Source organism: Bacillus rossius, chromosome 13 (genome assembly GCF_032445375.1).
Source record: "Bacillus rossius redtenbacheri isolate Brsri chromosome 13, Brsri_v3, whole genome shotgun sequence".
In the NCBI taxonomy this organism is placed as follows: domain Eukaryota; kingdom Metazoa; phylum Arthropoda; class Insecta; order Phasmatodea; family Bacillidae; genus Bacillus; species Bacillus rossius.
Window position 1 is genome coordinate 31,739,612 of NC_086340.1, and position 24,552 is coordinate 31,764,163.

Consider the following 24,552-nt stretch of genomic DNA (forward strand, 5'->3'; position numbering starts at 1 on the left):
CTTTGCGCATTGTTTTGTCGAGTCTTTAACTTCGTATGACTTATGTAGTTCTGTACACAAGACCGGCACCCATAGACCCGCTTATGTTTTGTTCCCATTCTGATTCTCCCTTTCCGGGATAAATTATCTCTGCAGGTTTACAGGGATTACATTAGCAAGTCAGTTCTTGCCATGATTTTGAGTTATCAGCTGTTCAAATGCATGTGATAAATCCTTGGATCGCCAAGCTATTCAATCTAGTCCATCTTAAATTTAGACTACTTGTGTTGCGTTTAGTGCTCGATCGGAGCCTTATTTCCTATTGAAACTCTTCTTGACTTTATGACATTTGTTCAATATTTGTATTCATACCTGTCTCTGCGTTTGTGATCACGGATTTTGTCCCGCTACTTAACATCTTGCGTTCAGTAGCGTGGCACGCGGATAGTAGCTAATATGTACTTGTTAATCCAGGTTATCGTATGCTTTACCAGACCCCGCTCATGTAAATTTTGCGGCAAATTTTCTTGTTTTGTGTTAAGATCCATCGAACCGTACTGGATTGTCATTTTGTACAACTGTGAGCCAATTGCAGGTTACAGTATAAAGCTAAATAAAATTAGATTCCAAACTACACTTCCGAAAAAAAAGAAATTATTATTTACTAGCTGAAGTACCCGGGGTTGCTCGGGCTGAACACATCATAATATAAGGAATATCACTCCCAAGTTTCAAGGCTGTAAGGCATATAATGGAAAAACGGGAAATTTTGATTTTAAAGTACCATTGATTGAACAATCTCGGTGCATCAAGGCTACCATCAGCAAAACCGGGACGCCAAACTACAGCTTCATTTTGTGGGAAGGCAGGTAAACTCTAGGCAAGAGTGACGGACGCATCAATCGATAGCGCGTTACGAATTCAAGGCAACGCCATGTATGGACAAAATTCTAGACTAAACAGTTAAGCAACTTAAGTTCGCTGGTCACCGCGAGATTCACTAAGCGGATGAGTTTCACCAAAAAGAATAATAGGAAGTTGCCAGACCTTACTAAATGACCGTGTGGTGGACATAGATAAATGACTCAAAATCACTATCGGTGTGTCTATGACCCACCTCTAACGAATTTATATTAATTAACTGAATTTACACCTTTTTAGATTACTTAGGGATGGGATTTCATAATAATATGTAGTCTACATCACTCTCCTGCCCAAAAACTATCGACATTCAAAAAATCATGTCGATCCGTTGTTCCGTTGCTGCGTGAAACAAGGACAAACAGACACACACACTTTTGTATTTATTATATTAAGTAGAGCTTACACTGACCGAACCGAACCTAACCTTTTACTTAGGTAAACATTGGAACTGTTCGGTTTGTGTTTGTGGCTTTCATCCCTGTGAACTGTAGACTATCCCCAGGCAAATGTTTGGTTGGTTCCTTTCTTTATTCAGGCCATGGTCGATTGCTGTACCAATATTCCTGTTCTGTGTATACGAGTGGTACCGTCTGTTATAACCTCGGTGGAGACTAGACGCTAAGGATCTAAAAATAACGTCTTATTTTCGAGACTAACATGGGATCAATAAATGTCATTATGTTTTTTATTAACTTTAACCGTGATTCCTGCAAAGGTTTTGTATTAAAATGAACAGAGATTGCAATTAAGCATTTCATTCCATAGGGCAATGAATTTACTTGATAAGTTATTGCTTTCAAACAAAGAGTTAAAAAGTAAGTTTAGAGGCATGAAATGGAAAATAGCATACGTTTTACTTTTTTGGTTCGTACTTAAAGAATTAATATGTACTTTAAAAGAAAAAAAATCATCATAATTTGAGCTTATGACCTATGACGAAGAATTACCTACCACTAAGCCTTTAATTTAGAATCGCAAATATTGATCTCTTTATTAAATCTAGAAAAATGTCGACTTAAATTTTTGGAGCTTGCGGCTTTCAAAACATCCATGAAAAGTCTTAAATTTACGGTTACTAAGTTTACGTATGTTACACATTAACTTTGAGTATTAACAAACTTTTTTTTTTAGGTTTACAGCAAAACGAAAGAAAACTATTAGTCCTTCCACGTGTATGATTACCCTGTTTACAACAGAACACAGAACACGGAAGAATGAATCAGGGCGTCATTTCTACAAAAATCGCGATGACTGGAACTAAAAAAGTACTCTTAATTTATTTTAACGTTTTTTTTGCCTGAAAATTTAAATGTAACTTTAATGAGATTCCTAGTGTTAGAATTAACATTTACCTTTGACTATGCAGGCTTCAAAATAAAGGTACGTACGTTTATTACGCACATTCACTTCACTCCATAATGGACTAAACTTGCCTCTTCGTATTCCAGTATCTATTTTATATTTCTCAATGGTCGGTAACAAGGTCATATACTTTGGGTAACCACTACTTCTGCTTGTTTATTACTGACTCGAAATTGTCAAGACAGTGTCATGAGCTCCGTATAGTCCATCATCAACGTGAAATACAAGAGTGAGTCAGAATTAGATGGACAAAATTCGGCCCAAAATTAGCGGCACTTGTAGAACTGATTCGATTAAACATAATACAGACGCTCAGTGCTCCATCTTAAGTACTTTTTTTCTGTTATTCACAATTAAAATGTTGTTCAGCGGCAACTTCAAAGACTTTTATACAAACCTTAGGAAGCGTTTTGGACTGTAAGTCATGTCGAATTTTTTCGACTTATTTTTGACGTGAGGAACCTGCAGCTGAAATGTTTCGGTCGAATTCAGACTCATTATGTGTTATGTGTATTTGCTTCAAGTCTACTTCGCTGGCCGAGAAATAATCGAGACTCTACGTGTTAAGTGTTCCTGAGAGATGAACTCACGTGGTCGGCTCGTCGAGGAATATGACCTGCGGGTTGTCCAGCAGCTCTTGCGCGATGGACAGCCTCTTCTTCTGTCCTCCGGACAGCCTCTCCGTGTTGGTGTCCTTTACGTGGTCCAGCCCTATCACCTTGAGCACGTCGTCGATCTGCGAGGAAACCATGCGCTATCGACAGGCAACATTACAAACTCTTACAGGCATTTGTACTGTCTCAACTTGATTAAGATATCCTTCAGCTATGTGACATGTAAATACTACAATGATTCATAAAGTTCGCAGGCTTTCACGGCCACTGTCTGAAGTAGCTTGGCTTCTGGGTTGTAGCCGTGTCCTTGGCAAATAATTAACGAACGTTTCGGTCGACATTGCAGTCGCCATCACCATGTCGACAAAAACTTGGCAAATAATTCGCCATAGTTTTGGTCGACATGGTGATGGCGACTGCACTGTCGACCGAAACGTTCGTGAATTATTTTCCAAGGACACGGCTACAACCCAGAAGCCAAGCTACTTCACTACAATGATTCATTGCATAAGTAAAATGACACACTTTACGGTGTCCGCAAACATCGAATGATATATTATTTAAATAATTCTAGCAATGGAGAAGAATGGACTACGGTTATTAATACATAATCACAATGAGAAAAGGGCAAAATTAGCTGATCTCAAATTTAAATGTTAAATTTAAAAATATATTATTTGATTTTAAACAAAAGGTTTGAATTTATAGCAACGGCCATCATTTGATTTAAATTTTGGTCTGAGGCGAACGTAAAGCTTCATCCACGACGATGTCATTAGAGACGGTGGCATTCAAAGACACATGCTGGGGAGGGTGGTAAAGAACAAGAAATGCTCTGGGATATAAAAAATATTGATAAGAAAATGCTAACCTCAAAGGGGTCCGTGAGTGAATTTGGTTGTGTTTATAAACTTCGCAAGAACCGCGGAAGGCACAAAAACCCCACACGCAATCAACGCAAAAAAAATGCAGTAGTTTTTATAAAACTCAAGTCGTAAGATGTCACTAACATAACCACATGCAACTGTAAATAGTAGAAAAAAATTTTCTTTAAGGGATTTTTTTCATAAATAATGATTTTTTCTCCACTTTAGTGGAAAAAAGTGATGCGTGGCAAAAAAAAACTGACTTCAATAAACCTTTTTCAGAAAATTTACTTCAAATATAGAAGACAAAAACAAAGCTGAACCGCAAAAAGTTTAAAGTCGGCCAATACTTGAGTTGCGTTTTTGGAAGCATCTATTTTTTTATTTATTGCGTCTTGAGTTTGTTGTTTTCTTGGGTTTTTTGCGTGGTTTATAAACCAAGCCTCTGTAAGTATTTGTTATACAGAAAAATATCTAAATCACAAAAGGAAGTATGTGCAACGAAATAAAATTGTCTTAACATTTACAAAAGATTCATTGTAAAACGAGTTGCCAAGAAATAGTTTCTAATACCACCAGATTCTATTGTATCTTTGTAAAACACAATGCAATGGCTATTTTTGCATATATGAAATACGTTTTTCGATAAAATACTGAGTATATATTTCGAAAATTGGCACATAAGTTTATTTTTTAATTGATGTTTAATTTAAACATATTTTTAACACATGAAAAACTTAATCAAACATTCAACAATTCGACTTTATTTTGTTGTTAATACTGACAGCTATTCAGGGGTTTGCAAGTAACTTTAACTATTGGAGGTACTGGTACAACACGAAGCATAAATTTCCGGGTAAAAATCTGAGACCAGTATTACTGCGAATACTGTTTTGTTGTGAAACATTTTTTTTTCTAGTAAATGTAATAATTTACAAACTTCGTGAATTTTTCATGAATATTCATGTCCATTTACAAAAAAAAAAAATTACAACCGCCTGCACTTTGTCCCGCCATCCGTAAAAGTATTGACCAGTCCATATTGGTAATTGGCCTAAAACTTAAAAACTAAAATAAACAGAAACTTTACCAGGCTTTTGGTTGGATAGTTAAACGGTGATGAGATATTAAATTAACCAGTGTTTTTTTTCGCTGATAGCATATTTAAAACTTTTTAAATTTAATTTTTATTTTCATATGTTTATTCAAGTTTTTGTGTTTTTTAATAGAACGTTTTTACAAATTAAAAAATAAACCACCCACACTATATAAAGTACACAGGCTACCTTTAGTATTATTATTTCCTGTAGATCATGGTTTAATAATGTGTGGGGATTTATTTTTTGTTGAATGTGAAACACTTAATGAAGAGCAGATACTGTTTTATGTTAGGTCAATTACGAGAAATCACGAGGCGCAATGTTTGTCTGGTTATCATTGTGAAAATCAGTTTTCACTGTAGAGAGCCAATATAGTTGCATTTATGAACATTCCGTTTGAACTGAAAGAGTATCCTTCCTGCAAAAGTTGAAAGGTCTGCCAATTTATATGCGTTAATTACACGCACCATGAAGCTTATTCTCAGATGAGCATTTATAATTATATATCTAGAACAACTTTTTTAAAATCCACTTGCCCAGTTTTTATCAGTGAAACTACTGTTTACTGTAAGATTTGTTAAATAAGGATTTTTTTATGTTGCTTGCAGTCAAAGAAAATTTAAGAGAATAGATTCGTGAGCAAATTTTTTGATGATTTTTAAATTTATGCCACCATGTCTGAGATTTGAGAAAACGTGTAGCCTTTTTGTATTTATAACTTTTAACATTTACGTAAACAACTTGAAGCACTTGTGTATCCATGACATTCAACGTTAAACAGATAAAATCCGCTTCAATTCTGACGTTTAGCAAAACAAGCTATAAAATGCAATATTATTTTTCTTTCTCACACATTGCGAAGCAGGTTCCAATTTGGTTTTAAAGTATTGAAAGTTTCTGTAGCTTTGCTCTCGAAACGAGGAAAAACAAGTTCTCAATTTATTCAACTCGTTAATGGCGTCTGCTAATAATTTAAAATCAAGCAGGACCCACTTAAATGTTTTTTTTTATTGCGTATACATTATTTTTTGCCCTGAAAAGTCGTGAAGTTTTCCCTGTTCCTATTTATTTGGTAATATATTTTCACCGTTTACTCTGCTTTAATTCGCTTCACTCATTGCGGCTGTGAATTATTTTCCTTTTTAAAATAGTTTAATCCAATTATACGACAATGGCCTACGTTGTCAAGTCATTGTTTCTATTTTCTGTTATACTGACCATAATTTGTCGCCTTTTGCTCGATGGGAAATTATTTCAACCTCTTTTTTGATAAATTATCAAAAAAACTGATACAACTATTTTTATAAACAGAAACCTAAATGTCTATATTTATAACTTCAAAAACGACAAACTTCCATATAAACTTGCATCCCCTATTTAACCCCCTTAGAGAATGAGTTTTAAAAAAATTCTTAATGCTCACCTACGTTATAAAGAAACTACTATGCAAAATTTCATGCTTCTAATTTAAATAAAACATTCTCTGTTAAAAATCTTACCATCCAGTGTGGAAACGGGTAACACAGCTAGTAATGTACGTTTCTGTTTTTTTCATGTTTGTTTGTGTTCTTTTCTTGTTTACGCCAATGGGCCTTGGTAAAACCTATTGACAGTTAGATGAATCGCAGGATTCTCAAGGTTGGTAACCACTGATTCTACATCAAATCATTGTTCTAGCATCCTCACGCTGTAAGAAATATTTACTTATATTCATAAAAATGTAACAGAATCTATGAACCTACACAATTGTAAGAGCAATTTGCCGAAGAAAAAAAACGCTTGATTTCCTATAAATTTGACTTTTTCCTAACCACATTTAGGAGAAATGACATGATTTCATGGGAAACGTCCCATAAATGTTTTTAGGTGGAGACTCTGAAATTTCGCGGATTATTTTGGTTGCAAGGTAGACTGCAAACATGTATAACTTTGCGTTGCTTTGATGGTTGTGTCACATTAGTTCCGCGCACTCCTCTCTATGACTACCAGCCGGCAGTCGAGAGACCGAATCACATCGACTTACTTAGAAAAAAGGTATGTTCTACAGTAAGAAATCAGCTAAGAGGAAAGCGTTATTGCATAGATTATATATATATTTAGGACGGTTAAGGACTTAAATTAAATACTAATCCCCGACTTTGGGCCTTCTCGTTTTGTTAAAATTCATTAAACAGTTAATACTATAAAGGTTCTCTTTGTCTTTGTGAATTTTGTTTCGCGCCATCCGCCACACATGGAAACATCATGTTTCATTTCCGTTCCTCGACTCGCATGGCGTTCACGATATTACTTCCACCAAATGCTGTGCCCACGAGAGCTAAGTCTTTAACACATCAAAATCTTGTAAATTGGTGAAGAAAAAACTTCTAGGGAGTAAATTCATGTAAGTCGTTATCAACATGGGCACGTGACGTTTATGTGTGTGTATGTGTATATATATATATAAAATATATTAATATTCTCATATATATAGTTTGAGTAACGAAGAAAACTGAGTAGTAATTTAGGAGTTATTTTAGTAACGTGATAGAACACATTTGTTTTGTGAAAAAAATTAAAAAAAAATTCGTAAATATTGCGAAAAAGTTTTCGCTTCTGTCGGTAGTCCTCATGACTTTTATGCAAAGGTTGGCGAGATGTACAGTTGGCGGGCGCACTGACCAGTATCTGGCGGACCTTGTGCGACGTCCTGTAGCCGAGCTTGAAGTTGGCGGCGAGGTGCATGATCTCCTGCACGCTGAAGAGCGGCCACAGGTCGTCGTCCTGTGTGATGTAGCGGGCCAGCCTCCCGGCAGCCGCCGCCTCCCTCCGGCACGCCAGGACCTTGGCCACGGAGCCGCGCACCCCGGTCTTCCTGCTCCGCCGGGGACAGACCAGGCACCTCCAGCACGCCTCCACCATGCCTCCACGCAGCCTTCTTTTCGCAGACGAGAGAGACAACCGCCCGGTCGTTAGGGACCGGAAAAATTCGCGGTTTCATTAGCCTTCAGGATAGACTGCACATTCCCCTGTACACTCGGGAAAATAACGCCAGTTCATTGGCTGCTGACTTGTGAGTCGTCTCAGATGGTTTGTCTGTGATTCGATCCTTCTTTGGTTGAGGGTTTATAATTGGTTGAGATTCGTACAGATGAACAGAAAGCAAATAGCAAAATCATCTAAAAGGTATATGTATTTTACTTCTAGCCTATCGCCGAATGAATCCGCGAATTTTTCCGATCTCTACCGATCGTGCATCTTCGGTTTTTTTTGTTCATTGTAAATAAATATGGCGGTGTTGATAAAAGGATACTAATTGTCAATTAGGTTAGGTTAGCTACATTATAAATACTTTAAAACATTGTGGACGGTTGATTTTGTTAGGATAGCTAAATTTAAGATGCGGAAAAAAACATGAAATTCGGGAAACTTCGGGTTTTGGCTCTCTCGTCTGTGAAAAGAAGGCTGCCCCAGAGTAACTCACTTATTAAAACAACTATCGAAAATAGTGTATTTATGACATATCGTAGATCTGAAGTGTTGTGTGCCACTTTAAAAGGACCAGGGCTGTAGCCAGATTTTGTGAAAAAGGGAGTTGGGATTGTAGAATAGGACACACTATATAAATTGAGACGTGAAACCTTTTTTTTTTTTGGCGCGATGGGAGTAAAATATCAAGACAGAATTTTTAATGCAACGTTTCCGTCAAACATTGTTGTTAAACGATGTCTGACGCTAATAGGTTGCGGACGGTGCAGAGAACTCGCTCCACGTGGCGGCGTCCGGCTCAGGTTGAACCCCGCCATGCTGCAGGGATAGGCGGGTCGCGGCGGTAGGGACCCGCCTGCGCCTAACGCCACCAGACTTGCTGGCATCTAGTAAGGGAGTATTTTGGCAGAGGTCTACACAAAGGGGGATTGAGCTTATTGTTGTGCACCGTGCCACGGGCCATAGCCGCAAGGAAATGGTGTTCTATCAAGTACGTATTATTTTAATCACTTGTGTAATTCATTATTGTTAAACAGAGTTATTTGAGTGTAGTTTTATCTGTGTAACTAAATATTTTATTTTTCTGATATGATACTTTTCACGGTTTAGTGACAGGGTAATTATTTGTCACGAATTGTTAGTTGAATAACTAAATCACACACCGTATTATAATTATGAGCCCACGAGTTTGTAAATATGTTAAGTCCAACTAAGTATATGATAGTTAATAATTGATTAATCAAATCCCTTCAGTGGTATGATTATTTTTTTTATTTTCACTTTGTAACAATATAGTTATAATGTAAAGAATTACCGTGATGTAAGTCCGTGCCGTTTAGTTTACACATCGCGGAGAAGCGGACATGTTACTCATTGTTCGTTCATTCGGTATCAGAACATAATCAATGCCTATGAAAGCATTACAGCATGCCTTCATAGCCTATTGGTAGAATCTGTTGCACTTTAACTCAATGATAACTACAAAATCAGTCCAATAGGATGCTCTATCACATCTAACCTAGACATAATATAAAATTAAATTAAAAATAATTTATTATAATCAATACTAGCTTTCATATTTACTAAAAATAATTGGTTGTCTGTAAAGCCGGTTTACGGACGATAGTTTAAAGTGACGTCATAACAAAACATTGATGACATTATTGAAATGATTGATCCAGAAGAAAATGAAATATCATATTCGGCCTGAGACTGAGCCCTAATAGGTTTTTGCAACCAAACCATTTAGGCATTAAAAATAATATATTCTTTGAGGAAGAAATTTTTCTATCTTTTGTATGATAAAATCTACCTCTGCATACTTTTATGAATTATATTGAATCATTTTTATTTAATTATCACTAGTTTGTATGGATACAAAGAAAGAGTGAAATGAGATCTACAATTTAATTGATAAATTTACTTTTATTTGCATTCATTAATTCAAATATATTTATTACTTCTGTAATGTCGCGCGAGCCGTATTAATTTTTACAAGTACAAAAATGAAGGTATCGCAGCGGCCTGGATTCGATCCGTCAACCTTTGAATTGGTAGTTAGCAATGCTAATCGCATGGCACGAGGCAATTTTGGAAACAACACTTTAGATGTTATATATATGTTTATAAAAATTTTGTTTTGTGTGTGGAAGTTTTAAAAATGTATGTAGTTCGCCATGTTTATTTCTTATAGTGGTAGGCGGGAAATTAAAAATATATTGTCGGCTGCTAGTAGGCTGCCATGTTTATACTAAATTCAACTTCGTTTTTATAACACGATTTTATAACAAATACGCATCCCAAATACACCAAACTTATTTATAATGTGTTACAATATTTTTTAAAACATTGTGCTAAAGATCCCGGGTGTAATTTGAATTATTATGTGTAACTGTAAAACATCATTGTTCGTTAAAAACGTATTTGAATATTCAACATTACTTTTAAATAATCATACCGATTGTGCTGAAAATCGGTGGACGATCGTTAAATTACATAATATTAATCATTCAAACGACGAAAATATGATTGAAAAGTCAAATCGATGGTTGTTCCAATCGAGTGGAAGAGAGATGCCCCGCATGCGTACAATGAGCATAACAGGACACATCCGTAGTGGGACATCCGTAGTGGGACAATGTGCGTTACGGGACACTTTTTCGTGCGTGCAGCCGGCGTTCATCGCTTTATTAGACGTTGTCACGTCAAAAAATTCTTTATGGTGTATTTAACAGTGAGAAATATTTATTGTTAATCAATAAATGTAGAGTGGAAATGCTAATAGAGCTAAGTGCCCAAAACTGAAAAAGTTGTTCTTTCGTGGCTATGTAAACTAACTGCCAAGGCCAGTGCCCAGCTAAATGAACTAAGTGCCTATCATACTCCTAGTAGTTGCAGTTGACAGCCATATATGGCATGGGTGGTATGTCAAGCCCAGTGGTACAGCTAAATGTGCTAAGTGCCTTTTTTTACCATTACACAAGGTGATGCAGCCATTTGTGCAGTGAGAGTTTGTTTATGTGTATGTTAAAATGGAGGCGGAAGAAGAAAACAATGTAAATGTTAGTGTGTTTACTGCAGTAGAACAAGAACCAGGGGCGTGGAAAGCAAAGCAACATGCTGCACGTATACGTGGAATGTCTTACGTTACAAAAAATAAGAAGGAAATGCCAGCAAAGAGTCCACCTGGCAATGTTGTAAGTAATGTTCTAAGCACTATTTTCGTACAATGTTTGTGGCATCTTGTGTTACTATTGTGTACTGTTTGTGTGTTTTTATGAAGATATACAAAACAACTTTACAATATGGGTGCTATATTAAAAAAAAATTAGCTTAAAGTCTTATGCTTTATCTTCATTATAATATTGCATTGTCACACGATTTACATATGTATGCAAAATTTCAACTCAATCAGAAACCGGGAAGTGGATCAAATTTAACTTGCAAGATTTGATTACAGACAACGGGACAGGTGAAGCTAAATAAAAGCTTGTAAAAAGGGGGGGGGGGAGTTAACCCCTCTTGCGCATGGCACTAACAATAGTATTACTTAACATTATTCAGTTTTATATTGGTGATGTCACAGCTAAAGCAAAAATGTTATGTTTCTGTTGCAGGTTATATTATGTGAATAATATCGAAGCTTATACTGTTGCTTTAATTTTCAGGTGATGTGTAAATGTCGTTATGAATGCAAACAACTGGTGGATATGAAAACCAGGTTGTTTGAAGGCTACCATGCATTAAACATGAACGAACAAGGCAACTACTTAATGGGATTAATAGATATACTGCCGGTACAAAGACGCCGGCATGGTAAGTACAACTATGAATGTGAGAGTCGAAGACAAACAACAGTGAGTTTCACTATTCCTGATGGAAAAGGAAGCCATGGTAGAATGTGTAAAAGCAACTTTATGAACATTTTTGGTGTTTCGTCACAAAAGATTGCGACATTAGTAAGAAAGAAAAAGGAAGGCGTTTCTGTTTACAAAGACAAACGTGGTGGCTCAAGAACCTGTAAATTCACCTTTCAAGATAGGGTTATGGTTAGAGAACACATTAATCGTATACCCAGAGAACAAAGTCATTACAACAGAAAAAAGTCTGACAAGGAGTACATAAGTGGCGATTTGAATGTAAACAGATTGTTCACTTCATTTAAAATACAACATCCTGACAGTCATGTGACCTATAAATTTTATCGCAAGGTTTTCTTAAAAGACTTCCCGAGTGTATGTTTTAGGCAACCTCGTGTAGATACTTGTAAAACGTGTGATAGGCTGAATGCGATAATGAAAGTCAAAGACAAAGCTGATGCGGTGACAGCGAAAACACAACTGGAATTACATCATCGTAAGAGTGAAAAGGCTTTCATGACTATGAAGAATGACTTCATCAGCAGCACATTACCTGGTAGCGAAACATGTACACTCTTAATGGACTTATAAAAAGTTTTTCAAATTCCTAAGCTAACCCACTCTAACATGTACTGTTCGCGTCAGTTAGGTTGTTATAACTTTGGCATACATATAGCTGATACCTCAGATGGGATAATGTGTGTATGGCATGAAGGCCAATCATCGCGGGGAGGGAATCAGATGGCGTCTTGTCTCTTGCGTACTATAAATGACCCTGAGCTCTTCAAATGTACAAAAAAAAAGTTATGTGTTTGGAGTGACAATTGCTGCGGTCAAATTTAAAACCGAATGCTACTGTTTCTGTATATTTTTCTGGTTGCTGCAGGACATTTTGACTGTATAGATCACAAGTTTCTTATGGTGGGGCACAGTTTTTCTGCTTCAGACAGGGATTTTGCACTTATAGAAAAACGGTGGAAGTGTTCGAAGGCACAGACCGTGAAGGATGTTGTAAATGTTATACGGACAGCAAGACCATCCAGACCATTTCGTGTGCTGAATATGGAGGGAAAGTTTCTTGATTTCAACGAAGCTGCTAAGAAATGCATAAACACTTCGCAACTAAAGATATCTAAGGCGGCTTGGCTACGTGTAACAAAAGACAATGCTGCAATTGTAAAGTATAAAACAAACTTTGGTGACATCGAAGGGTGGGAAACCTGCCGCGTTGTAAACAGAGGTGTTTCAGTTGCAGACATTGTATCCACCGAATTCACCAGCTTACCAGCGAGTGTGTCACTGCCTGAAGCTAAAAAACGGGACTTTCTGACTATGATTCACTATGTCGATGAAGAAAACAAAGACTTTTATCGCAGTGTTTGTTCATAAACATTTACAGTGTGATGTACAGCCAGGGTTTCACTTCAGTAAACATGTTGGTGTATAACACAATCTATAATAAGAGTTTTGCCACCTCTGAGATGTTACATTCAAATGGTTTATTTTTTGCACAGTACTACAATCTAAAATCTACGAACATAAATCCTTTTACTTGAATTTATTTGTGATAATGTATATGTCTTTATTCATAGTGTAATCTGCTGTCAACAATAAAGAAACATTACTGTGGCACTTAGCTCATTTAGCTTATGTACATAACACCTTTGGTAGGAAAAGTGTTGTGGCACTTAGCTCTTTGCCAATATTTAAACATGTGTAATTTAACATTAGTGTTTGTAAGTATTTTATGTGCACATTATCGTGTTTATGTATGGGCTGGGTATACTATTATAAATAAAAAATATATTTCGAAACAATAATCTGTAAACTATTAGTCTAATTTCGGTCATTATTTTTACAGACAACTTGTGGCACATAGCACCATTTGCAGGGCCCTTGTTGTGGTGCTTAGCTCTTTTCCAATTTAACATAATTTGTAGGTGTATTTCTCTAAACTATGCAATACCAATGCGTTGTTAACTTGTTCAGTATAACAATGTGTGGACTAAGATATGCTATACTATTTTTGAAATGAATTAAAACATAAATGGGATGTAGGGACAGTTTTTATTAAATATCTTAAAAACAACTTTTTGGCACTTAGCTCTATTATCATTTCCACTCTACAAATAATGATTGATAAATTATTATTTATATCCTGAGTAGTTATTTTGAAGTGAGTAGTAATTTTGTTATCCATGTTTATTTAGAAAATTTGCTTCTTTCTCTCTCTCTCTCTCTGCCGTTTTAACCCTTACGATATACTTACGTGTTGAGGTTTGAATTGCCAAATAAGTTTCACTTCTGTCACAGGTACTGATTATACACACAAATTCGACTGGCCATATTGAGGAGGGATGAAATTAATGTGTTGGATTAATATCATCCTTCTAAAATAATCTTTGTTAAACTTGTTTAATAATTGTATTCTATCTTTGTTTTTTTTTTGTTTTTTGTTTTGTTTTTGGTCCTGGGAGGGAGTTATCTGGACCACACGGAACTCACCCCCGGCTACGTCTCTGGTCAATCGATGGTCGAGTTTATGGTTAGTAGTGCATTTTGTCCAAAAGTGGACATAGTGTCTTTTGCCTCCGAGCTACTCATACAGGTTTTTGTTAAACTTATTGTCGATAGAGACATCAGCCATAGATACCGTAACACACGACAGCACGGACCATGGATATTGAAAGGAGCCATTGGATTATTTGTTGGAACTGATACTTGTAAATCATGGAAAACATCAATCAAGATCGCTAGACCTGAATCGGATGCGGGTTCTTTGCGACATTGTGAGTTACGACGAAATAATATCTTTCAGAAATCGCCAGAGATGGGTAAACATACTGTTAAAAATTTGGACCTTTGATTCACGAAGAACGTTGGTTACAAATTATCCTGGGATCTTCGTCAATTTACGGCTATCTTGGTAAATATGCTGGCAATGATTTCACTTACTTTGAACATGAATCCAAAATTATATTCTTAGAATAGTTACAAAACATAAAAAAAACTGGTTAAGTCCAAAGTTAAAATACTCTTACTTTTTCCATATTTGTGTTTACCTTTGTTTAGAACGAAACGCAGAATTCAGAAAAATAATTATGTACGACGTAGTTTCTATGAAGATTCAATTATTTGAAATTATGAAGAATTGAAATGACCGTAAATTAACTGTAATTTCTAACAGTGCATTTAACCTGGGTTAGGAGCCAAATCATGTGTTCCCATGTTGCAAATAAACTGAATATACGAAACGCGAACACCAAATTAAAAGTAGAATTCTTTAAATCAATGTCGAGCGTGATAAATATACGACCATTAATCATTTTAAGGGAAAACAGTAAAACATTTTCCCCTTTTTAAAACTTACTATACTGTGTTCAACAAGATTGTACTATTGATTCCTCAGGGCTGGCCGAACAACAGGCGTACCGAACGCGTTACATGTGAATACCTCAACGCTGAACACTGTAACATTTCCCCATAGACTGGAACCAATATTGCTTGCGTTTTTAAGGTTATTGACGTGACGTCTAATAAATCGATGAACGCCTACTGCACGCATGAAAAAGTGTCCCGTTACGCGCATTGTCCCGTTACACTGTGTCCCGTTACGCTCATTGTACGCTTGCGTCGTATCTATCTCTCTTCCACTCGGTTGGAACAACCATCGATTTGACTTTTTCGAGACACATTAAACTGGAAACACTCCCATTCGTTTCCTACTTTTCCTATCATTGGAAGAAGTTAAATAGCAAACATGTATAAAGTTATAGTTAAAATAATCTCTTCGTTTAAGTAATAAACATATTTGAATTAATGAGTGCAAATAAAAGTAAATTTATCAATAAAAATAGAACATTTCATTTCACTCCTTCTTTGTATCCATACAAAATAGTGATAATTCAATAAAAATGATTCAATTTTATCCATAAAAGTATGCAATCATTTCATCAATGTTTTGTTATGACTTTGTCACGCTAAACTATCGTCCGTAAACAGACATTACGGAAAACCTATTTTTCTATTTAAGGTGCGTTGAGAAATGCAATAAAATAAGCACGCATTACACAACGGAACTTGAACAGGTTGAAAGTCCAAAGACAAATTTCTATAGCCACGAGACGAACTCTTCAAGATGGCGGACCCACGTATGTTAACATGCACCCGAATATATTAACTTTCTTGAACATCAGGTGATTTTCTATGCTGTATTGGTCTGCCTAAGGAAACCTTATGGTAGCGAAACTATTCTGAAATACATTTTGTAAACTTTAATAGCCATAACAATGTATAATCGCAACATGAAAAATATATATAATTTATTAGCCAGAAAAACTGTGTTTGTAAAAATCATAACGCAAATATATGAAGAATTAATTTTGTTGGTTCTCTATGGCATTACGAAAGCGGCACTATCTTTTAAGTATTTCTCAAAATAATTGTTGCAGTCGAATCAAAATATTAAAACCAAATTAACCTAAATTGTTTTAAACACATATTATAATACTGAATATGTATGCATATTTGTATTTGCTTAAACAACAGAAATCAGTATGAAATAAATTTCTATGAACAAACCTTAACCTTATTTAGCTGAGTCAACATTTAAGATTTAACAGTAAACATTTCATAACGAAATTATTTTATTTTTCATGCCGTCAAATATATGTAGGGTAACAATTTGTTGTGTCTCTACAGTATGACTAACACTGCGCTATCTAAACATTTCAGTGTTAAATAAGGATTTTTAAAATTATATTGCGTATTTGGACGTGACGTCTAATAAATCGATGAACGCCGACTGCACGCACGAAAAAGGTCTCGTTACGCACATTGTCCCGTTACGTTGTGTCCCGTTACACTCATTGTACGCTTGCGCCGCATCTATCTCTCTTCCACTCGATTGGAACAACCATCGATTTTTTCGAGGTACATTAAACTTGAAACACTCTTATTCGTTTCCTACTTTTCCTATCATCGTCCTATCCTTAACAGAATAACAGAGATTGGAAGAAGTTAAATAGCAAACATGTATAAAAGTTATAGTTAAAATAATCTCTTCGTTAAAGTAATAATCATATTTGAATTAATGAGTGCAAATAAAAGTAAATTTATCAATTAAATTCTAGATTTCATTTCACTCATTCTTTGTATCCATACAAAATAGTGATAATTCAATAAAAATGATTCAATTTTATTTATAAAAGTATGCAATCATTTCATCAATATTTTGTTATGACGTTGTCACGTTAAACTATCGTCCGTAAACCGACTTTGCAGACAACCAATTTTAATTAAGTTGTATTTTTTTCGTGACCTTAAATATTAAAATATTAAAGTATGGTTGTACTATTTTTAAGATTGTTTTGGCTCACCAATACGCCAGTACATCCCCCGGTGTTCGCGGAAGTTAATACATACGTATGAATCACGCGGATCAGCCATTTTTTTCAATTCCTGAGACTCCCACAAATGGCAGCACCGAGTTTACACAGTTCTGTTCCAGTCGGCTTCAGTTACATTCTAGAAATTACTTCTACTTATTCTGTATACCGAGAGCCAATATGTTTACACGAAAAAAAATTAGAAAGGTTTCGAAGACATCTAGAAAAGACTTCGCAATCCTCTACGTACTCGGCAAAAAAATACACCAGCTCCTTGGCTACTGACTCTTGTCACCTGTCAGAGTTATATTTGTGTTAGTGAGGTGTAATTGATAAGAGCGAAGCTCGCTGGTACTTCAAGCGCGGCATCGCCTCTAAGCGCAAGGGTCTGACTGTCGCATAGTTTTCTCGTTATGCATTAGAATTGAGTGGTAACCAAAACATAATTTGGCAGAGAAATGAAGATAAAGCTGTATCGCAAGTCCCTTGGTTGCTTTCAAGAATCTGTACCGGGTGTTTCATGGCTAAAAATTATTTTGAAAATACGCGAATTAGCCATTCTCACTCATCAAAAATACAGTTTTAAAAAAAATCTGGAAAGAGAACCACTCACCAACCCTCAGCACATTCTTAAATGCTTTTCGTAAACAGACCTAACTCGGAGAGCAGTTTTACAAATCTTGTGGTTTTTTCTCTGAAGCTTTGCGCACCGTGTGCGTGCCCGGGAAGACGAAGGCATTAACAAGGATTCTTGTGATTCCATTACGCTTTCGTTAAGGAATTTTAATTTTCTCACACTCCTTTAGGTAAACGTTGGCGTTATCACTGAAGCAGCATGAAGGTAAACTATTTTAGCTTCTAGCCTATCGCTCAATGAATCCGCGTATTTTTTCCGGTCACTAACAAAAACTGAATTTTTGAAAGTGAAACTTTTAACAGCTGCTGGATTAAGTCGATGCGATTGCGTGTTCAGAGCGTAACGAAAATTAGCGTATGAAAAAAGGGTTACGCTTAGAACGTTACGAAATGTGTAATAATGAAGAAGAGAGTGGCGTAGCTACATTAATATTTAGCGCTATATTTGTTCTACTTGCACTTCTATGACGACGCCAAACAATCGGTTATGGCGAGGCCACATGCCTGCGATACGTCAATTGAGCATTCCTACTCGCTTTATTCTGAAGCCTCTTGACTATCAGAAACTGAAATTCCAGGTTTATATAAATTTTTAAACAGTTAAACATGTAACTTATGTATACAAAAATGTAACTGCACCGTACTATCACTAACATTGAAGCCTCTTGAGTCGTGTATTTATGTATCATATTCAATCAATTTTTTTTAATTGTCCAAAATACAAATAGAAGCAACAGTAGCTTTAGTGAGCTGACCTAGAACTACAACAATGCACATAGAGGCCACGCACAAAAGAGATTCTATGGGGGGGAGGGGGGGTTGGGGTCTTAAGACCAAGAGCTTGTGTTTTTCGCAAAAAAAAAAAAATAAAAAATAGAGTCTAGAGGTGTGTTAGAAACACTGTTCCATCCTGTGTGTTTCGTGATGGTTTGCAGTCTAAAGGGAGTTCTTATTTCTTCGCGAAAATTATTAGCACCTTCTTACAGAATATTAGTATCCAACATGTGGATTTTTACAAAGATTTATTCAAATTTTCGGCATTACAGTACGCGTGATAATCACATCCTCCCAAGCTTACATACGTACCTTGGACCAATCTTATTTCTCTATATAGATACCAGGATATCATTAGCTGGGAAAAGGTTAGCTAAAGTGGCATTTGTATCATGTATAGCATTAACTGTATCAACAAACTACGGAATTTACGGTACGTCATTTTTGTTCATGATAGAACATAGGATAAAGAAACTGAGTATTTCATCTCTAAACCATATTAAACTAAGTAGAAAGTCGCTATCCTCTTCTGCATGTTTGTTCACTTCTTCTAAAATACACAATGTATTTTGATGTGGTATCCGTTATAATTTACGAGAATATGAATATTTCGTCTTAATAATACATTCAAATATTTTTCAAAGATTTCGTGAAATGATGCCGTTAGGGCGCTTATATGACTTACGCTGACTTAAATATGAATTATACACCAAATTATTGTGTTTCAGAATTGTGGGTCTTAAAAAGGCTTACAGAAAAGTAGGTGATGGCATATGTCTATCTTCTATGGATGACCCACAGAAACCATGAATAGGTTTGAGCGTTTAGTGCTTTTCACATGGACAGCTAGCTACATGTAGCCATTTCACGTGTTACTTCTAAACAATTTTGGTGTTGTTGTTGTTCTCTTATGAGAAAATAAAAAGCTGTCGACATTGTTTACAAAGAAATTCTTTAGTTATGGGCATATCGTTTTTGAAAATAACGGACACTTACGCGAATTTCATACTTATAACTACTTACTCATTAAATATAAATGGTGCCACATTAGAAGATCGCATCCGAGTGAAGTCGGTTTTGTTGCTAGTTAGTTAAACGTATATTTTATCTGTAGAAGCTGGAAAGTGTTTTTTACAAAATATAAATTTTGAAACAATTGGCAGACTTGTGTTATTTAATTTAATTCAGCAGTCGGTTGCAAGGACGTAGGCAGGGAGGAGCAGAAAGGGGCCAAAGACCCCCCTTCCCCTTTTCTTGAAGTTTTCTTTTATAAATAACTAGCTGCAGTACCCGGCTTTGCCCGGGCTGAACACCGGGTGATATATTGTCCGCGAGTTACAGCAAAATGGATAGCGATATGTCCAGTGTGTTGGACATTAAGAAATGACACATGATTACTGTTTGTGTATTTGTGACCTATGATTTTCTGTTTACCCATGGTGATCGGTTGAAAGGTTTAGAAGTTGATGCGCTACAGCGCCATCTAGCGGCGAGTTACAAAAAAATGGATAGCATAAAAACCTTCATCATGATAAAAACACTTCGATGTGCCAAATTTCATGGCGATCGGTCAAACGGTGTAAGAGTTTATCGACGTCATACATGCCAACATCCAATTATATATATTCTTATATTTCAAAATTTTAGGGCTTTTACTTTTGCGGAAAGTGGATGTTCAGGACCTCGAATGGTTTGGAACACTCCATCTCGAAAGAAATGATATTTTAAATTCCTGAAATTGTCGAAATTTTGGGGCTTTGTCCCCAGAGGGGGAGTGGTGATTTTGAGGACCCTGAATGTCTGGGAAACAATAAAAATCGAAAGAGAATGATATTTGAAATTTTTTAAATTTTAGGGTTTTGACCCCTGAGGGGGGTGGGTGTGTTGAGGACCCCGAATGGCTCGGAAACACTCCAAATCGAAAGAGAATAGGTTTTTGGAAATTTTGGGAAATTTTTTAATTATTGGGTCTTTGACTCCTTGTAGGGGGAGGGTAGTTTGAGGACCCCGAATGGCTTGGAAACACTCCAAATAGTAAAAAAGTATTCTTAAGTTTAAGAAATTTTTCGAAATTTTGGGGTTTTGCATTCCCCCAATCCCCTTACCAAAAATTTGTTGGAGAAGACGTCTTTGGGTAAACGTTCCGCCATCCCCCGGACAATTTAGTTCGTAATGACTTATTTTTAATACAATTTCCTCCAATTTTTCGAAATTTTGTGGCTTTCTCTTTTGAGAAAATGGAGGAGGGGGGGGGGGTGGTGGAGGTTCAGGACCTCGAATGGTTCGGAACACTCCATCTCGAAAGAAATGATAAGTATTTAAATTCCTGAAATTTTCGAGATTTTGGGGCTTTGTCCCCAGAGGGGGAGGGGTTAGTTTGAGGACCCTGAATAGCAGGGAAACACTAAAAATCGAAAGAGAATGATTTTTGAAATTTTCTAAATTTTGGGGCTTTGACCCCTGTGAAGGGGGGGGGGGGGGGGAAGTGATGTTGAGGACCCCGAATGGCTCGTAAACACTCCGAATCGAAAGAGAATAGGTTTTAGAAATTTTGGGAAATTTTTTTATTATTGGGTCTTTGACTCCTTGTGGGGGGAGGGTAGTTTGAGGACCCCGAATGGCTCGGAAACACTCCAAATAGTAAAAAAGTATACTTAAATTTAAGAAATTTTTCGAAATTTTGGGGTTTTGCATTTCCCCCCTCCCTCAAAATTGGGTGGGAAGTCGACTTTGGGTAAAAGTTCCACCATGCCCCTGACACTTTAGTTCGTAATGACTTAATTTTAATACAATTTCCTCCAATTTTTCGAAATTTTGTGGCTTTCACTTTTGTGGAAGGGAGGATGGGGTGGTTGGAGGTTCAAGACCTCGAATGTTTCGAAGCACTCCATCTCGAAAGAATAGATATTTGAAATTCCTAAAATTATCGAAATTTTGGGGCTTTTTCCTAGAGAGGGGGGGGGGGGGGGAGCGGGAGGTTCGAGGACCCTGAATGACTCGAAAACACTTAAAATCGAAAGAGAAAGATTTAAAAAAAATTTAAACTTCGAAATTTTGGGGCTTTAACCACCTGGGTTGGGGGGGGGGGGGGGGTTTTGGCGGGGGGGAGGGGGTATTGTTGAGGACCCCGAATGGCTCGGAAACACTCCAAATCGAAAGAGATATAAAGGAATATAAGAATGTAGGCATTTACTGTACTCCTATCTACCATAATAACAATATTGACAAATAGAAAAACTTATTACCTACCTATGAATAATTTATTAATAAATTAATAAATAACTCTATGTTTAAGAATTTACGTACATACATAATATTAAACTTCAAACTATACACACAAAAAAAAGATGTTTTTGAAACTATTTTCTATTTGTCATAATGTTTAAAACATTTGTAGGATTTGTTTATATGTAAAACTGTGGTGGCAATATTCCGCTTATCCAAAGGAGTATAGAAATTAATAGAGATATCACTCCCTGCAGGTGCACACCACAAATCTTTGTATTAAGTAAAAAAAACATAGTCCAAAATGAAACAAAAAGTATAAATAACAACTAATTTGACAAAAACGTTTATACAACTGGAATGACAATGTTAACATCCGCCTGAAATTTAATAGAAGTAGGTAGGTAAGAATATATATAAGAAATTAAATGAAATTAAAACATACATAAATAAAACTATCTCACACTCAACCAAACATAATGTTTAATATGAAATAAAGGAAGATGGCAATTACACGTAACTATTCTAATTAATAAAAATTAACTTTCCTGAAATAGTAAAATTCAAATTTTTCAACAATGTATTCCATAATTGATAAATATTTCTGGTCTTCGGTCTCGGCAGCCCTAAGACTCTTGACGCTCAGCAGATAAATTATAAACACTACACCAAACTCCTTGCAAATAAGTAGGTACTGTAAAAAAATTACAATATTGACAAATAGAAAATATTAGTAGGCCCTGCCAACCTATGAATAAATTTCGAAGAAATTTATAAGTTTAAGAATTTACATACCTACATAATATTAAACTTCAAACTATCCACACAATAAAAACCTAAGAATGTTAGTGTAACTAATTTTATTATTTGTCATAATACCTAAATTACGTATGTTTACAAAACTAAACAAAGTATAAATAATGACCAATGTGACAAAAAAAAATTGTACATCTAGAATGACATTGAAAACATAAGCGTGAAATTTAAAAGAATTATGAGTGCCCTAGGTAGAGAGAAAAAAATATATATAGAAGAAATTAAATAAAAAAAATGGGTGCGTGTACTTAGGTACGCGCATGAGAAGTTATACTTCTTTGGCATCATTAAAAAATAGTTTTTAATTGCATGCAAAAATATTGCGTGGAGTCCCACCGCGCGGAAGAAGTGAAACTTCGTAATGTGGATATGAAAATAGGAAGGGGTAGAAATTGATTTTTAGTGATATCATATTGTATCAAATCAAACTAAAAAAAAATAGAGGAAATAAATTTGTAACGATTCATAGATTGATCTTCAGAGAGAGAGAGAGAGAGAGAGAGAGAGAGAGAGACCTATTGAATGTCTATAAAACTTACTTTTTTATGAGAGCAGATTTTCATGAAATAAATCATGAAATCTATTCAACGATAAATGCTGTTTATTTAATTAAGCGGACGGGTTCGCTCCAAGGAGAAAATTGACGCGGCGAGACCTCGTGGACATAGAGAAATGACGCACACTCACTATTTATGTGTTTATGAAACATGATTTTTTTCTGCAATTTAAATTGTAATATACAAAAACGGTATTGAAAATTGAAACAAATATGGCGACACTACAAACTGTCAAGATCTTTATTTTTTTCTTTCTCTCTACTTAGTTCCTTACAATATAAAAACGTAACGTAATGGCTTGAAAGCTATTGCACGGCAGGCATAGAGGAATGACACTAACAGTTTGTATATCTATGACACACATTACATAAAATTAAGATATATATTTTTTTTAACCCGTTTAAAGATTATTTTTTTAGACAAAATATAGCCTATGTCCATCCCCAGGATATAATCTATCTCCTTGCCAAATTTCATTACGATCCGTTCAGCCGTTCAGCCGGAAAAAGGTAACAAACAGACAGACAGACAGAGTTACTTTCGCATTTATAATATTAGTATTGATAATGCAACTCATAAACCAGATTGAAATTTATGGGCAATGCATATGCAAAATTAGAGAGTAGCTTTAAAGCTTCTTATTTAAAAAAAAAAAAATTCTGGAGAAGGATTTCTTATCGAGGAATATTCCACACTACCAGTACTAACCCCCACCTTCCCATCTTCTCGAGGATCAAAGAAAACAGGCCTATTAAAAAATACTTTTATAGCTTCCTTCGGCTCACCTCTTCCACAAATCCTGGCTATGCCACTGGTTGGTTGGTATTTTCCGCACTGTCCGGTTACGGGGGGACAGAAATGGCCTGTGGACCGTTAGTTAGCCTGCTGGTAGCCTGCGTGGAGGAAGGATTATTTATTTTTGCTTTCTACTGGTTTGAACCGAAGACTCTAAGATTCATGACGTAAGTGCGATTTTTTTATTTTATTACTTTTTTACAAATTAATTTGATAAAACTTTTTGATTAATAAAACCTACTTGCACCATAGAGTCCTTGGTTTGAACCCATCAGGGGCGTATGATTAAAAATTGAGATGGATCCTTCCTCCACGGAAGCCACTGGCAGATAGACCTCCCCCCGCCACTAATGCAAAGGCAGATATTCCGTCAGCCTGTATGAAGTCATAACAGCCATATTGTTTTCGTCTGCTGGAGGCCACCATCTTGAATCCGACTCATGTTTTTTAGTTCTGCTAGAGTGTGCTATAGACATATTAGTTCAATTTTTACCCGTTAGAGTGCAGTATTCAATTATTACCGTGTTGTACACCATCTTGGCATGCCAGGTTCAATAATAAACAACAAAATTACAAATAAAATTGTCACAGAAATTCTACAAGTACAAAAAACAAACAAAGTACTAAAGTTTCTCGATGTCTGCAGTCTTCTTAGAAAACAAAGCGAGTTCTTTGCATGATTTTAAATTT

General features: G+C 35.9%; 1 protein-coding gene across 2 annotated transcripts in view; it reads right to left on the bottom strand.

Annotated features, from left to right (window-relative positions):
• Positions 1-24,552, bottom strand: part of LOC134538430 (ATP-binding cassette sub-family G member 1-like) — a 270,817-nt gene that overhangs the window by 79,052 nt on the left and 167,213 nt on the right. For both annotated transcript variants that reach the window (XM_063379754.1, XM_063379753.1), the window contains exons 4-5: positions 7,507-7,699; positions 2,856-3,001 (exon numbers count right to left, since the gene is read on the bottom strand). In XM_063379754.1, coding sequence (XP_063235824.1) covers positions 2,856-3,001; positions 7,507-7,699 — 339 coding nt within the window. The remainder of the gene's footprint in view (positions 1-2,855; positions 3,002-7,506; positions 7,700-24,552) is intronic.